This window comes from Erithacus rubecula (genome assembly GCF_903797595.1).
Source record: "Erithacus rubecula genome assembly, chromosome: 1".
In the NCBI taxonomy this organism is placed as follows: Eukaryota; Metazoa; Chordata; class Aves; order Passeriformes; family Muscicapidae; genus Erithacus; species Erithacus rubecula.
In genome coordinates this window covers 23,890,990-23,906,154 of record NC_136658.1, presented here as the reverse complement: position 1 = coordinate 23,906,154, position 15,165 = coordinate 23,890,990, and the positions used below count along the sequence as shown (strand labels likewise).

General features: G+C 42.5%; 2 protein-coding genes across 2 annotated transcripts in view; one reads left to right on the top strand and one right to left on the bottom strand.

Annotated features, from left to right (window-relative positions):
- The window catches only part of GSK3B (glycogen synthase kinase 3 beta), a gene marked incomplete at its 5' end in the record, with an annotated part of 140,203 nt that extends 126,741 nt beyond the window's left edge, over positions 1-13,462 (top strand). The window contains 2 exon segments of the mRNA XM_079305775.1: positions 3,507-3,605; positions 10,626-13,462. Of these exon segments, the coding sequence (XP_079161901.1) occupies positions 3,507-3,605; positions 10,626-10,693 (167 nt within the window). The 3' untranslated portion in view covers positions 10,694-13,462.
- Positions 1-15,165, bottom strand: part of CFAP91 (cilia and flagella associated protein 91) — a 109,798-nt gene that overhangs the window by 54,192 nt on the left and 40,441 nt on the right. The window lies entirely within an intron of this gene.

Genomic DNA, 15,165 nt, shown 5'->3' with positions numbered 1-15,165 from the left:
AAGAAATTAAGCATCATACCAAATCTGCTGACCTGAGCATTGATGTTGCTCAGATGGAGTCTAGGAAACAAGCAGTGAAGGTATATGGAAGATCAAAATCATAGTTTTTGGCAGCCGATTGTAGTTGTGGGCAATATGGGTATTTATCTTAGAGATTAAATCTTGAAGAGAGCATTGTCTGGTCATTTGTATTGTCTTGCCTGTAAGTTTCTCTTAATTTAAACAAATATTATATGCTAATTGGGTTTTGGAAAAGTTATTTTGGCTAAGGAAGTATCTCTACTAGCCACAGAGCTGCAATTAAGCTAGGCTTTTAGATCTGCAGAACAAAAAGCAATTTTTCTCTTAAAAGCCAAATTTTCAAATAGTCTGTGAAATTATGGTAATTTCCTAAACTAGTTGTATTATGTCAACAGCTGTGCTGCATCACAGAAGTTAATGTCACTCCATGTTGGCCACTGAAGACTGCAAAATTTTTAGACTGATTCAGCACTTAGGAATGGTTGTCACACTTCTCAAAGATAAAAAAATTTTATTGAAGGGGGAGTGCATTGGGATTTTTGTTTGCTTATATTTTTAATGACCCTAGCCTGTGAGCTTTAATTTTTCTTTTATTTAGAGAGATAAGTGTATATAAAAATGGAAAGTTTGTTATTGTGACCAAAAAAAAACATGGCAGAAGAATAATTTTTCCAGGAAGTTCTTGTAGTGTTGATATATCTAGTATAATAATACTGAGAGAGAACACTGCACTGTTTTCCACCACATTTTCTTGTGTTTGGGGAGTGAAGGTGATCCGATCTTCTAGTAAAACCGGACATTTTCATTCGTGCTCCATCTTGGAGATGTTAAGTGACTGCAAATGGTATGATTTGATCAGCAGAAAGCCAGAGGTGGTGTCCCAGCTGATGTGGATGGGTCTCATAAATTAATTGTGATAGCTGCTCTGTTCACATCATGATATTGAAAACTTTGTCTGGATTGCCTTGTCCACAGTAACTTCTTGCAGCTTATTGGTTGTAATTAACCCAGCCTTGAGTTGCACATTTGGTTTCCATAACCAGGCTACAGTTGAACACTCTGCCCAAATACTGTGGGGGAGATCACCAAGAACAGAGATTCTCAGTATTTTGTAAACTTTTTAAGTTTTTGTGGATAATCACAGGACAAGCTTTCTCCACAGTATTGCCATGTCTCATTCTTACAGATGGGATGGGTGCAAAAATGCATTATAGCAAAACTTTGAACAAGTTCTCAAGCAAAGCTTCTATTGAACTTCAACCAAGAGAGTCCACTTTTGTTTACTCCACAACTTTTTATCTCCTCTGAATTGGCCTGCTCCTCTTAAAGTTCAAGACACACAGAGTTTGCTGAATTTCAGAAACTTCATACCAAGAAAGATAATATGAGGTTTGAGAAGGGAACAAGGTCAGTCTTCTAGTGTCTATGAAAGTTTCTTAAAGTAGCTTCAGAGAAATGGTTTCACTTGCATTAAACACAACAAAAAGCCCATTATTATTGCCACAATTAGAAAAGGACGTTAGGTAAGGGAGGAATGAGAAGGGGGTTGAAGTGCCCTTTCAAGGGTGTTGTGCTGTCTGATAACTAGTTCTTGGGCTACAGCAATGCTGACAGTCTGTAGCTGTACCTTGAGGCACTGTGCAGCACCGGAAGGTAACAAGTGTCATGGGGTTTCCTTGTTTTAGTTCTGCCTCTGTTTGGATCACAGTTCATACTGTTCTGAGTGATGAGCGGAAAATAATGCAGGGGCGATAGAAACTTTCAAAAGAGCAACATAAAGAGTAGGTTTCCAGTAATAACAGATTTGAGAAACAGCTTTGGAAAAAATACTAAGGGAGTAACATTTTCTAGCACAAAGCAGATAATACCCAATAGTATTGAAGTATAGGTTTATAACTGATGTTCCAGTTTGATACTTCAGGATTCATATTTCTTCAGTTTATTTTTCCATTTTAAATGGAGATTCACAAATTCTGCATTAACATTATAAATATATATGAATTCAGAATTACTCCCATATGAGTTGAGGATTTTGTATTTGTACAAGTGCTGTGAGTACTGAGGCTTTCTATAAGGACTAGCTAGGTCTGCTTAGACCTGAATTTTTTTTTTTTTATTACAAGGAAGATTAGATGAGTTGCAAGTAGTGTAGCAACCTGTTTGCATTAATAAGTGCTGAAACAGTCTCAAAATGTGTAGTAATAAGAGGCTTGTAATTAGGGGAGTCTTCTGCCTCTCACCCTCCCAACAATAATGAAACTTAATGTAACAGCAAAGAAAAAATCAGCAAGTGAACTGCTGCTCCCTTTAGGCCCTTGGTTTAAAGCTAGCATTAAAGAAAAGCAATAGCCTCTTAAAAATGAGCCTAATAATTAGAGACTGTGTCCAAAACCCGCTTACTGAACCCATGCCATAATTTGGCTGGGTTTCTGTACAGCCTGTGCTATCCAGAGGTCTTGTGTCAAGAGCTATCTATTCTCCTTTTCTTATTTCTCCTCCAAATGACCTCCTGGAGCTCCAAAAGTCATCAGTCTCTTTCCATGAGGTGACTGTTTGCATCCTCTTTACTGGATGTTGCTTTCTCAGGAGACAGCCAGTCACTGCTGTTTCTGAAACAAACACGTCCTGTCTTGTCTCAGCTCAGTCCCACCTTCTGTGAGGCACTAGATTCTCTTGAAAGGGTGCCAGAAGATTGTCATTTGTTGGCAATGTGTTGCCCTTAATCTTCTCACAGTTGTGGCTGTAAGATGCCTGTTTCTCATTTTAATACATATTCTGAAGCTATATTAGATTTGGAACCTAAAAGACATGACTTTTTTCCTGATTAATGTCTTCATACACAATGATTACATCATTTTGTTGTCCATTTAAATCACTCAGCTGACCAGTTCCCTTTGCCTTTCCCTGTCCTTTTAAGGGATACATTACTTCTTCTTGGCCTTGCTCAAGGAGACTGCTCTGAGAGATTGGTCTTAGGTTCCTGGGTCATTGTGAAAAAATTATGCTTGAGTGAGCCAAAGAACTAATCCATGAAGCTGCCGGAGCAACTGTTGCAGCTGCTTGCTTGCTGAAATAGTGCCCAAAGCAGCACCGCTGTTATCAGCCTTCTCTCTGGGACTGATTGCAGGTGGGCTTGTGAAGAAGGGGATCCTTCTCTAGTGCACAGAAGGAAAAGCAGCATTATCAGGCCATTGACAACCTATAGGCTTGACTGGTTCTTTGCTCATTCTCGAGCCACTGTCTTTCTCTAGGAAATTACTCCTTTGCACCACTATCTGGAGTTTTGGCAGTCTTGCTCTGGAGACTGCTGTGTTAAATATGTTGTGGTTTCCTCTCGCTGGTTGGCAAAGAAGAAAATGTAACGTGACCTTGGGCTGTAAGGGCATGTGTTTCACCTGAGGTGCCATTACAGGGGGAAACCCTAGGAGATGATCCTGCACTTTGTGGATGATGAGCTAACTCTGTTTTTTCCACCTCCCCTCCAGAACTGTCAAGTAACCCAACTCTGGCTTCGATCCTCATCCCTGCTCATGCTCGGAACCAAGCAGCTGCTTCAACCCCTACAAATGCTACAGCAGCCTCAGGTGAGAATGTGCAACTCCCTACTTCCTTCCCTCTTCACCCTCACTTGCACTGCCCAGGCACCTTCCCTCTGCTGATGGAAGCCCACAAAGTGAACAGGGAGGAAGGGATTGTTTCAGTATCATCTGAACCTTGGTCTTGGTAGGTGGTCACTTAGCTGTAGTTACCAGCCCAAATCCCAACCCAAGGCACTCAGACTTGCGTATGATTGCTTTATTTGTTGATCCTTCTCACTCAGACTTCCACAAAAAAAAAAAAAAAGTCATTATCTCACATGTTTTTTTAGCAATCCTTGTGGATTGGTTTGCACCTAATTTCTCTGCTCTCAGCCATCCCGAAATTAACATTGAGTTGGTGCATGAGTTGCGATGCCTAGAAAGAAAAGAAACAGCTAGTTCAGAGCATGTGGCCTCTGTGTAGTATGGATGAAGTGGATTTTTCCCTAAGGGCATTGGCATCTGAAAGTCTAGTCAGGGAGTTCAGTCAGCATACTCACTGCCTCATCTTAGTAGTTGCTGTTGCTTCCTACTGAGTTTGCTTGTGTCATCTTCAGGCACAAGGCAGATGTTTTTGGCTTTTGGCCAGCACTGAGTGGATTTTTTTGTTTTCTTCTTTCTCTCTCAGGTTTCTGTCAGAAACCTTTTAGAAGCTCACTATTGGCACTTAACCACTCTATATTGTATTCTGTTTCCAGTGAAAGCTTTAAAACCTGGTGATACCAGTTGGGAGATTTCCAAAGAAACTCCCAGGTGCTGCAGGATGTGGCAGAGGTGATTCAGTACATGGCATTCTTCCTCTGAGTCAGCCCTGATTCGCGCACACCAGAGGCTGTGTCAGGGCTTGGACAACCAAAGGCAGTCTGCAAAACAGGTGTGCTTACACATGTCCTGCATGCATGTCAGCCCCACACTACAAGGGCTGTCAGCCCTTTTGCAGTGCAGGACACTTCCTTAGCATAGGATAGCTGATCAGGAGAAGGCATGATTCAAAAGCTGCTCTTTAAGCGTGCAGGAAAGCATTTGCTGATTGATGTGCTGGACAGTTACCTGATACTTGATACACTTGGTCCAGCCAGTGCTGTACAAGGAGTATTTTCATACTCTGGGACAGATGCAGCCAAGTTTGAAAGATGGGATTTCTCTCTGACATTATAGTAGCAGCAGATTAAAGACACAACTTGTACCATTTACGTACTCTGAATTTAGGAGAAAACAAAATGCTATTTTCAAATTTGTTTCATACACTTGGCAGTATTTTGCAAATAGTCGGGTTCTCTGTTTCCCTGTTATGTGCATCTGTTGCTCAACAAGTGAGAAAACAGATAAAGTAGTAAAAGTTACTTTAAAACTCCAAAATGCAAACATGGACAATTATTTTAAGCCTTTCTGAAAAGTATTGTTTCACTAATGTCCCTTTCATGTCTTTTGAGGAGTTCTCTCCACCAAGACACAAGTCTTGAGGAATTAATGGGGTTAAGAAATATGTTTTCACTCAGCACTTTTCAAGGCCTCATACAGAGAGAAAATGCATTAGGCCAAGTCCTAAATGTGAAATGTTTAAAAAACGAAAAAATAAAACTCAAAGCAAAAAACCCCAATCCGTCCCATATTATTGATGTCAATATTTTTGAAGCTGCTGTTTGCAAGCAGTGCACTGAGTTGGGATGTGTCCTCCAATTCGTGGTTCGAGACCAAATTATTATATCCTTGCTGGTTGAAAAGAAATTGTGCAATTAAGTTCAGTATTGGACAGCTTTGGATTTCTGCAGTTGGTCATTTCTTCCTCACATGGGTTTCTTGCAGCAGGTGGTGGGAATGTCATCAGAGTTATGATGCTTATTTTATTCTGTTGTGCTTTACATGCTGATGCTACCCTTAGCAAGAGATTTTCATACAAGGGGTCTTTTCTTTCTCTATACCCCTTGCACCTCTCAGAGCAGTAAATGTTGTTAAACTCTTCAATAACTGCTAAAGCAGTGTGGGAGCAAGTCTCCCACATAACCCAGGGCATCCTGATAGGCAGGAGTCTACTCTGCAAAATGTTTGCATGTGTGATTAAGCAGTACAGATTCAGAAACTGTTTTTCTGAGTGGCGATGATTAAGCAAAATGTAGCTCTCAAAGCAATAATAGAAAGAGCCAATATGTAAGTGTAATTCACTTTATTAGTGTGTAACTTGTGCCTCTCTGTGTTAAAAAACCCACAATTGTCAATTTCCTTTTCTCTTGAGGTATAAAGCTGTACTTGCTCTAGTAATGGAACCTGGGTTTGCAGTGGGAGTGTGTAGCCTTGCTGCTCTGGCATTAGTAAATTCTCCTGAATATTTATGAGAAACTCTCTGACATAGTGGCATGTGTAAAGCAAAGTGGAGGAAAAGAAAGGTGAGATTTATTTGTCCCTGCTTGAAATAATGTGCTAGCTTTCTGTGAATTATACCGACCATTGATTAAAAATGCCAGTGCAGTTGTATTCCTGGGGATGGCTGGAGGAGGAAGAGGATGGTTTCATAACTGTGCAGCCATGGCATCTGAGAGCATGAACACTAAGCTGAATGCAATGCATATCTCCTTGTGTGACTACATTTTTCTTCCTGGATCAGCCAGCAGTAGCAGTTACCTGTCTGTTCATCAGCATTAAGATGGAAAGAGTGTACTTGCCATCCTGCAGTGAAGTTGTGCCAGCAGGGATTCTGGGTTCATTGGTCTTAGGCATCCCACTGTGTTGATCCCATGTAATCCCAAATGCAATGGTGTGCCAAAACAGATTAGAGCTGGTGTTACCTGCCGGTGTGTCATAGCTGAAAAACACCACAGTGCTCCATTCAGTAAGATTTAGTGCATTTGTGGTATTTGCATTGAAGGAGTTTTGTAAAACTTGAATTCCATAACCAGAAGAAGATGGGCGAGCAATTCTCTCAGGCTTCTACAAACTCAGGACAGGGAAGAATCCATGACAAAAGAAGTGAAATGTGGGCATTTTGCCATGTTTGCTCAGAGCCTGGATTTCTAGATCCAAAGGCAGGCACAATAGGAAAACTAGGCTATCCTCCTCCTTCCCCTTGTCTCTTCAGCTGTCCTGTGAGGATTCCCAGGCTTGGAGGTATCTTTGTTTCTGTATCATTGCAGATGAGTGGCACAGCCTGTCAGTATTGCAAATGCACCCAGCTAATGCTGTGGGCAGTGCTGAAGGGCTTTCTCAGGCTGAGCTGGCATCTCTGTCACTCTCTGAACTGTAGCCCTGTCTGTTCCTTTCAGGAGATTTTTAAGGAGTGTCACGTATTCTCCAAGAAAGCTGAAGCACTCCTTAGGAGGAAAAAGCTGAGTTGGAGGAAGTTCTCTATAATGATGAGAGATGCTTTTCCGTCAGTTGGAAAAGAACTTTTGGAAGCAGCTGGCACTTGAACCCTCTTTGCCTGCAGAGGGAGAGGTGTCAGGCGGTGGTTCAGGACAAAGAAGCTGCCCTCACTTTGAGCTGGGCACTCATCTGTCCAGTGCCACAAAGCTCCATGCCAGCTCCTAGCTGTGCTCCCCAGCACAACTTTGCTATCCTCTGTCAGCATTGCTGAGGGCCTAGATTCCTTTCTCTTAGGCCCAAATACTGATTTTTTATGGTGAGAAGCAAATGTCTAGAGACCCTCATACTCCAGCTGTACTCTTTTTCTGGTGCTTCAGCAAAGCAATGCTGGAATAAGACCATTTTTGTTCCTCAAACGTCCTGTCAATGCAGATTCAACAAATGAGCCAAAATGTTAAAATACTGCATTTTCTTGAAGGCTGAGAGCCAGGGCAGCCTTGAGCTTGCTCTGTGCTCTGTCCCAGCCTAGGGAGACTTCTGCATATTGTTGTGAAAAGCCCAAAGAAAATGTTCTTGTCCTGCATCACTTGTTTTATTTTAACGTGTGGCATCTATATTTCTGAGGAGCTCCCCTGTTACAGTGATAACAGAAAAGGAGTATGTTACATGAAGTAGCTCCATCCCTTCCTCTTTTTTTTCCTTTATCTCTGTGTAGTAGCAATGTGATGATAACAGTTTCAGCCTCTGCTATCTTCAGGAAATTGAGATCAAAAGACACATTTCATTTCAGCAAATTAAATACGAGCACTTTTTGTACACATACAGAGAAATCCTCGGCCAACAGTACAGATTCCAGCTGGACTGCTCGCAGCAGGCACTGCCAGCAGATATTTCATTAACTGGAGTTTATCCATACTTGAAAATTAATCTGGAACAGTCATAGTGAGAGTTTAAACTGTCGAGGCTATTATCTGGCTGGCTGGGTCACTTTTGATTTCTGTGGTCATTTTTGGTCTGCATGCTTGTGGGATTTGGGAATTGCTCCTTCCGGGAAATTATTCTGTATGTAGGAGGGCATCCCTCTTCTGCTCTCCTGCAAAGCCAGCTTCCCACATTTGCTTTTTATATATATATATATTTTTTTTTTTTTTTTTTTTTTTTTTTTTTTGGTCATGGTGTTCATTCCTTTCTAAAGGCGGGGATGCAATTAATTTGGGGTGAGATGAACGAATGAGAAGCTCCCGGGGCAGTCATATGGCATTCTTTGCCCACAGGATGATTTGTCTTTATTCCCACACATTCCTTGCAGCATTTCCTTTTCAAATAGGCATCACTCTCTCTTCCCACTTGTTAATTGTGTTTCTGCATGCTGCTAAAGGTTTGATTTCCTATTTTTGTTGCTGCTGTCAATGTTACCTAATTTGTGACTCAGCAAGTGCTGCCCATTTCTAACTGGCATGTGCAGTGTGGTTGACAGACTGAAGGGAAGGGGTGCCATCCAGAGGGACCTTGGAAGACTTGAGGGGGGCCTGTGCAAAACTCATCAAGTTCAACGGGACCAAGAGCAAGGTCCTGCCCCTGTATCAGGGCACCCCAGGCACAAATGCAAGCTAGGCAGAGAATGGATTCAGAGCAGCCCAGAGGAGGAGGATTTGGGAGTGTTGGTTGATGAGAGATTAGACATGAGTTGTCAACATGCACTTCTAGCCCAGAAAGCCAAATGTATCCTGGGCTGCATCAAAAGCAGCTTGGGCATCAGGTTGGGAAAGGTGATTCTGCCCCTCGACTCTGGTCTGTGACACCCCACCTGAAGTGCTATGCCCAACTCTCAGGCCACCAGCATAAGGACATGAACCTGTTGGAGCAAGTCCAGGGGAAGGTGATTAAGAGTATCAGGGTCTGGAGCACCTGTCCCTTGAGAGAGTTGGGACTGTTCAGCCCAGAAAAGAGAAGGCTCTGGGAAAACCATGTAGCAAAATTCCAGGACCTAAAGGGGGCCTACAAGATAGCCAGAGAGGGACTTTTTACAAGGACATGAAGTGTTAGGACAAGGGGAAATTACTTCACACTGAAACAAGGTAGGTTTAAATTAGATATTAGAAAGAAATTCTTTACTGTGAGACTGGTGAAGCACTGGCACAGGTTGCCTAGAAAAGTTGTGGCTGCCCCTGGAACTGTTCACGGCTAGGCTGGATGGAGCTTTGGGAAACCTGCTGTATTGGGAGGTTTCCCTGGCCATGGCAGGACCTGGATGTTTTTTAACCCTTCCAACCCAAAGCAGTCCATGATTCAGTTCATTGCCTTTGTTCCTGGCTGTGGTCAGGTAAGTGTGTCTGAAGAGGAGGAGGTTTTGCTGACTGGTAATATTAGAGCATTGCTCAGCTCCTCTGTGATGGAGAAATGTTAATGCACACCCAGTGCCCACCACTGTGCTTTGTCATGTCTGATATTCCTTTTGTGTGTGGAAGTCACACAGCCCTTCAGGCTGAGGTCACCAAATCTGTTCTTTTCTTTTTATAAACCCTTTCCATGTATCTTTTTGAATACACAGTGTGCCCAGTCTGCCCTCTTCTGTACTGAGATAATAAGTCTTTCTGATGTTTTTTCCTGTTGCAGTATCAATAGCTTTGCTGTTCATCTTACGTAAATTAAGTGGGTGAAATGTATTACAGTCTCTTGGTGAAAACTTCATTTAATATTTTTTTCCCATCCTGTATTTTACATGTTTAGGTGTTCCCCCACTTACCTATAAGTACCTTGCAGTCTTTCTGACTTGGCTAGTTAGATACTATGTAGAATGGTTCCAGGTGCAATTGGTGTATTTTTCCCTCTACCAGCTCTCCCAATACTAAGAATTTTTTAAAGACAAAATACCTGATGCATGTGGCCTATGAAAAGACAGTTACAATGGATTTCCTTTTGATATTTCTTTGCAAATCGTCTGTTTGCCTGAAATGCACTTTGACACTTGCCCTTGATCCTGTGACTTGTTTCTCTGTGAAGCACTGTCCCTCCCTGAGAAGGTGTTGGAGGCATTTACTGCTGAGATCCGATATTCTAACGTGTCATGTGCTTGCACATAAACCTCATTACTGGCTACAGGCCTTGATGTTAATCTGCTTCAGCAGTTCAGAGGGTGGTATATCCAACTTGGATTGAGCAACACTGAATCCAACAGCAGACTTGAAAGACTTTCTCAGGTAGCAAGTGCATGAATTGCACATTGGCACACCAGCTGTTTCTGCCAGGGGAGCAAGCTCATCATGTTCTTTGTCTGCACTCATTCACACAACTAACAGGCAGATTTATTTTAAAAAGGACTAACAATGTGAAACTTCAGCACCAGCATGAAACCTCATAGTGACCACAGTCATTTGTGTTGGCTTTGGCAATGCCAGTGTGCCTTGTCCTGCAGTTATGGGATATAAAATGGGCAACTTCACACTGCTCAGCCAGTGTTACAAAACCTGCTGGAGCCCAGCCCACAGCCCTCAGCCCTCCAGGTTGCTTTTGCACTGCCTAAAGACCATCTTCTGTTTTTCCCCATATTGGATTGTTACATATGCATGCTCTGAAGTCAGAAGAGCATCCTAACCAAACACTGTCTTGGGAGTTGTGAGTTTCTCTTTGTGGAGAATGTCATAGCTGTTGTTTCTAATGTGTCTTTGTTTTGGAGGTATAATGCTGCTTGTTTTTTTTCTCTTTCCCCTTCTTGTCCATTGTTTGCAGATGTTAACGCAGGAGAACGAGTTCAGACCAATAGTGTAGCTACAGCATCAGCCTCCAACTCCACCTGAACCAGTACCAAGCAGCCAGCTGCACAGGAAAAATCACCAGTAATTTGAGTCTTGCTCAGCAACACTGGTCACATTTGGAAAGAAAATTAAAAAGAGGAAAAAAAAATCCAACAAAACAACAAACCAACCAACATGTTCATTTAGTGTTCAATTTTTTATTATTATTATTGTTGATCTTATTTAACCTTGTAAAATACCTATAAATACAAACCAGTTTCATTGTATTCTCACTGCAGGGTGCCCAGGACAGGGGACTAGGTGGGGGAGGAGGGAAAGTGGAGCAATACAACACACTGATATCTCCCCTTGACAATCTCTTCATGTTGGAAGTTTGCTGTTGAGTACTTCAGAACCAGGACTCTTGCCTCATACCCCCTCCCACAACAGAAAGAAGGAAAAACCGAAACAAACAAATCCCAGACCTCATTCTCTGCTGAAGTTCTTTTTATTTTTTTTACCCTCTTATTGACTTTTTAAGTGAAGTTTCAGACTTTGATGTAGTGCACAGCTTGAATTTGGTCGGGAGCTTAGCAGGGGTTATTCAACAGAGCTCAGTGTTTCTTGTCAGCAAATCCATATCCCAGGTTATCTGAAGAACTGCCCTGGCTCGGCATGGGGAGTGGGCAATGTGGTAGGAAAATAGGTTGCCATGGGGTGGGGGAGAGGGTTTGCCGTGCATCTAAGGTTTCAACCACTAGAGGAAGCCTTTCATTTGAAAAATCAATGGTAGTGATGAGGAAATCTGCAGCTTCATGTGAAAAGTGTTGCCTGAGTGGGTGATATATAATATAATGCACACACATGCACGAATAGCAGCAATCAGCTCTGCCGAGGCATCCCCTTTGCCCAGCCAGAGCTCCTGCTTTCCATGTCTCAGGCCAGGTCCCAGCTTCAGCAGAGAAGAGCGAATGAACAAAATCCTCGGCAGGGGCCCAGCTGGTGGATGGATGTTATGGGACTTCTTGGGAAGTGACTACTATGAAAGTGTGTTTGGTTGGGTTTTTTCTCTCCCTACCCCTCCTTGGCTCTTGATTTGAACAGGCTTCTCTTTTCTAAGGTGCATACAGGAAAAAGACACCAGGGTTTATAATGTGAACTGTAAAAGGCTACTGGTTTATTTTGCAATAATTTTTTTTTTAAAACTGCAGTTTTAACTTGCAGGATGTCACATTCTCCAATAGTTCTGATTTTAAATCCACAGCTAGAATCTGTATTTAATTTTCATATTTTTTTATCCACTTGCTTTTTCTTTTTTTTGATCTCTATTTATTGATGAGTGTTGCCATGTCGACATTATGTTTTTACATTGTTAGAATATTAAAATACACATCCAAATGCTCTTGACAGTAATTTGTACCTCCTGACTTGTAGGAAAGCTGGCTCTATATGAGTGTGTGTGTGTATATATATTATATAAATATATACATGTATACGTAGATACTGCTTTTTTTATTTTGTCTGTGCTCTTGAATCAGTCTGACTGAAGCGTGAGGTGAATGCTTGTTCTAGTCCATCAGTTCAGGGTCCAGGTTTCTTCCCTGCGACGACGTGTAGTGCAAGCATCCACGTCTCTCTTCCTGAAGTCAAAGCAATATTCCTTGCGAAAGGTCAGGTGAACGGCCGGATACAACCCCGGTGCGGAAACGAGACTTTTGGAGACCTGATCTTGTGGTAGGCTTGCAGTTGGTGTCAGCTCCAGCCTTATCCTTCTTCAGAGAAACTGTAGTCACCTTTGGTGCTCACCAAGCTGTTCCTTGACCTGTGGATCTCTAAGACAAACAGTTGCTTTTTGGGAACACACAGAACCTTCATGTGGCCCAGGGGAAACTGGCAGTAGCAGCTTTGGAAGCTTGGCTGCTGCAAGGATGGCAGGGGCTTGGTTACAAGCTCAATGCGTTTCTTCTTGTACCTTTTATGCTGTTGATATGGGATTTTTTGGAAACTATCTTTTAGCAGCCCTGGAACTGATAAAAGCTCTGCCCTCTACCTTCTGCCTGACACGTGGTGGGTTTGGGATGATTGAAGAGGTGAGTGACCACCTACCGTGAAACCAATAAAACCCTCATGTTATACCCTTCAGTGATTTGCTGTTGAGCACACACACATAAAAAAAAAAAAAGGTTTTAAAGCTTTTTTGCATTCTGGCTGGCTGCAAAGGGAAGCACACCCGTGTTGAGAAACAGAAGGCTTTCCAAATCCTTACCTGCAACTTAATAGAAAGGGCTGAAGAGGGTCTTAACACATGCGCTCAACTAGTCAGTGTCTTGAAAAGTAAGCAAAGGGGCTTGGTTGACCCAGTGATCCAAATCTATGCAGGAGACTCAAAAAGCAGGACAGTGGCAGAATATGGATCTGCTGTATTGGCAAGACTGCTGAAGCATTGGCCATAAAAAGTTATTTGGAGGCAGTAAATTACCAAGTCTTTAAAAAAAAAAAAAAAAGGTAAAAATACCAAATTAAAATTGCAGCTTGTGCCAGGCCATGTGGCTTTTCTTTTTCATTTTTTTGTTGAAGACTGACAGAGGGGAGTCAGAGGGTTTCTCTCTGGTTTTGTGACTGTGCCAGCGTCTGTGTGTGTCTCATGTGTGTTAGGTGGGGGGAGGGTCAGGGTGCCCCTCTGGTATTATTTCTGTTTTCAAGAATCAGCAGGATCACACACTCTTTTATACAAGTTAGATCCAGGTCTTTGAACAACCTTTTTTTGTAAATAAGGAAAAAAAACAACAAAAAAACAAACAAAAACACAGAAAAATAACAACAAAAAACAAAGCTCCTCACCAAATTCAAGCTTGTACATTATTATTTTTGGTTGGTTTTGAATTCTGAGTTTTATTGTTTTGTATGTAAATATGTGGACCCAGGAACTGTTATTAATGAGCAAAAAGTTACCGTTCAGGGCAGTGATTCTGTTTAATAATCAGACAAAATGTAGACGAGCTTTTTAAAGCCATATAGTTTTAACTCTGTACAGTAGGTACCGGCCTGTATTATTGTAACAATAACTCTAGCGATGTATAGTGTATCTATATAGTTTGGAGTGCCTTCGCTTCCATGATTTTTTGAATTTTATTTCCCTTTTTATTTTTTTCTCCTTCTTTATTAACAATGTCTCCCACCCTAAACCCGCATCTTTGCTCCCTCTCCCTGCCCCACTTTCTAACTCTTGGAGTGCTGTAAGGTTTCGGTGATACCCTGATCAGTAGTGGAATGAAAAGAAATCGTCTCCACTGTCATTTACTTCATTGGCTTTGTTCTGGGAGTCTCTAAGGTGCCCATGCTGCCCTCCTCCTCCTGCTAGCAGCAACTGATTTCATTTGGACCCTTGCCCTAGCAGCCCATATAGATACTGCTTGTCTCTCCCTCTCAACCTTGCACCCAGAAGCATCTGGGCAGCAGCTTCCAGGAGGCTTGACCTTCCCGCTCTCTCTGCGGCTGTGCCGGGGGCAGCGGTGAGTGGAAAGGGCCCCCAGGAAGGGAAATCCCCACATCCGCAGGGTTGCTGCACTTGGAGCCATCAGGCTGCGGTGGAAGCGAGGGCATCACTGTAGGAGACTGGTGGTTTTTTTCTGCTGAGAGGACTTTGTTTCCTTTTTTCTCCCTATTTTCCCCCCACATCCTTCCCAGAAGTCACTTTTCTTTTCTTGAGATGAGTTTAACATGATTCTTGATTTCTTGTGCCCAGCACGAAGGCCTTGTTTCTAAAACTAGTTTGCTTGTGTTTTACTACCTTGTTAGTATTCCACATAAAATTGTCTTGAATGGGAAAACATAACTTTACCAAACCAAAGGTTGCTGTTTTATTTCGAAGCATCTCGTGTTCATTCCAGTGAAGCAGAAGCTGCACTTTCTTTCTGGTGACACGAAGGTCAGTGATGCCAAGCTGTTGGCAACAGTCTGCTCAGAGCTGTCCATCTCTTCTTTTACACTCTTTTAGGCTTCTTTTTTAACCCAGTGTGGTCTTGATGTGTCCTTTACATCAGCCCTGCTGTAGTGGGTCCCTGAGCTGGGCTGGGTTGCAGTTGGTCTCCCCCAATGGACACTCAATCAAGACACTGGTGTTCTTTACTAATAAACTAATCTGTCTTGCTAGGAAAAAAGAAAATAATTATCTGCAAAAGAAAATTGACTTGTAGAAGACCCCTGAACATTCTGTCCCCTTATTTCAAAGCCAAGTTTTACCTAAAATAATGGCAGGTGCCTGCATCTTGCAACCTAAAATTCCCCCCATTGTTTTCAATACTTGGAAAAGCAGAAGTCAAGCAGCCTGTCAGACTCATACTCCTGTACTAGGAACCTCAGCCGCCACGGAGAAAAAGGAGAAGCCGATGAGGAAAAGCACAGTAGGGTATTTGGTCTGGGGCTCTGCCTTCTGGAGACTGCCAGTGGGTTCCCCTGGGATGGCAGCTGATTTCCACAGGTCTCTTGGCCAGCTCTGGTCATAGTTGGCTTCGTTTTGCAACACTGCAATAATG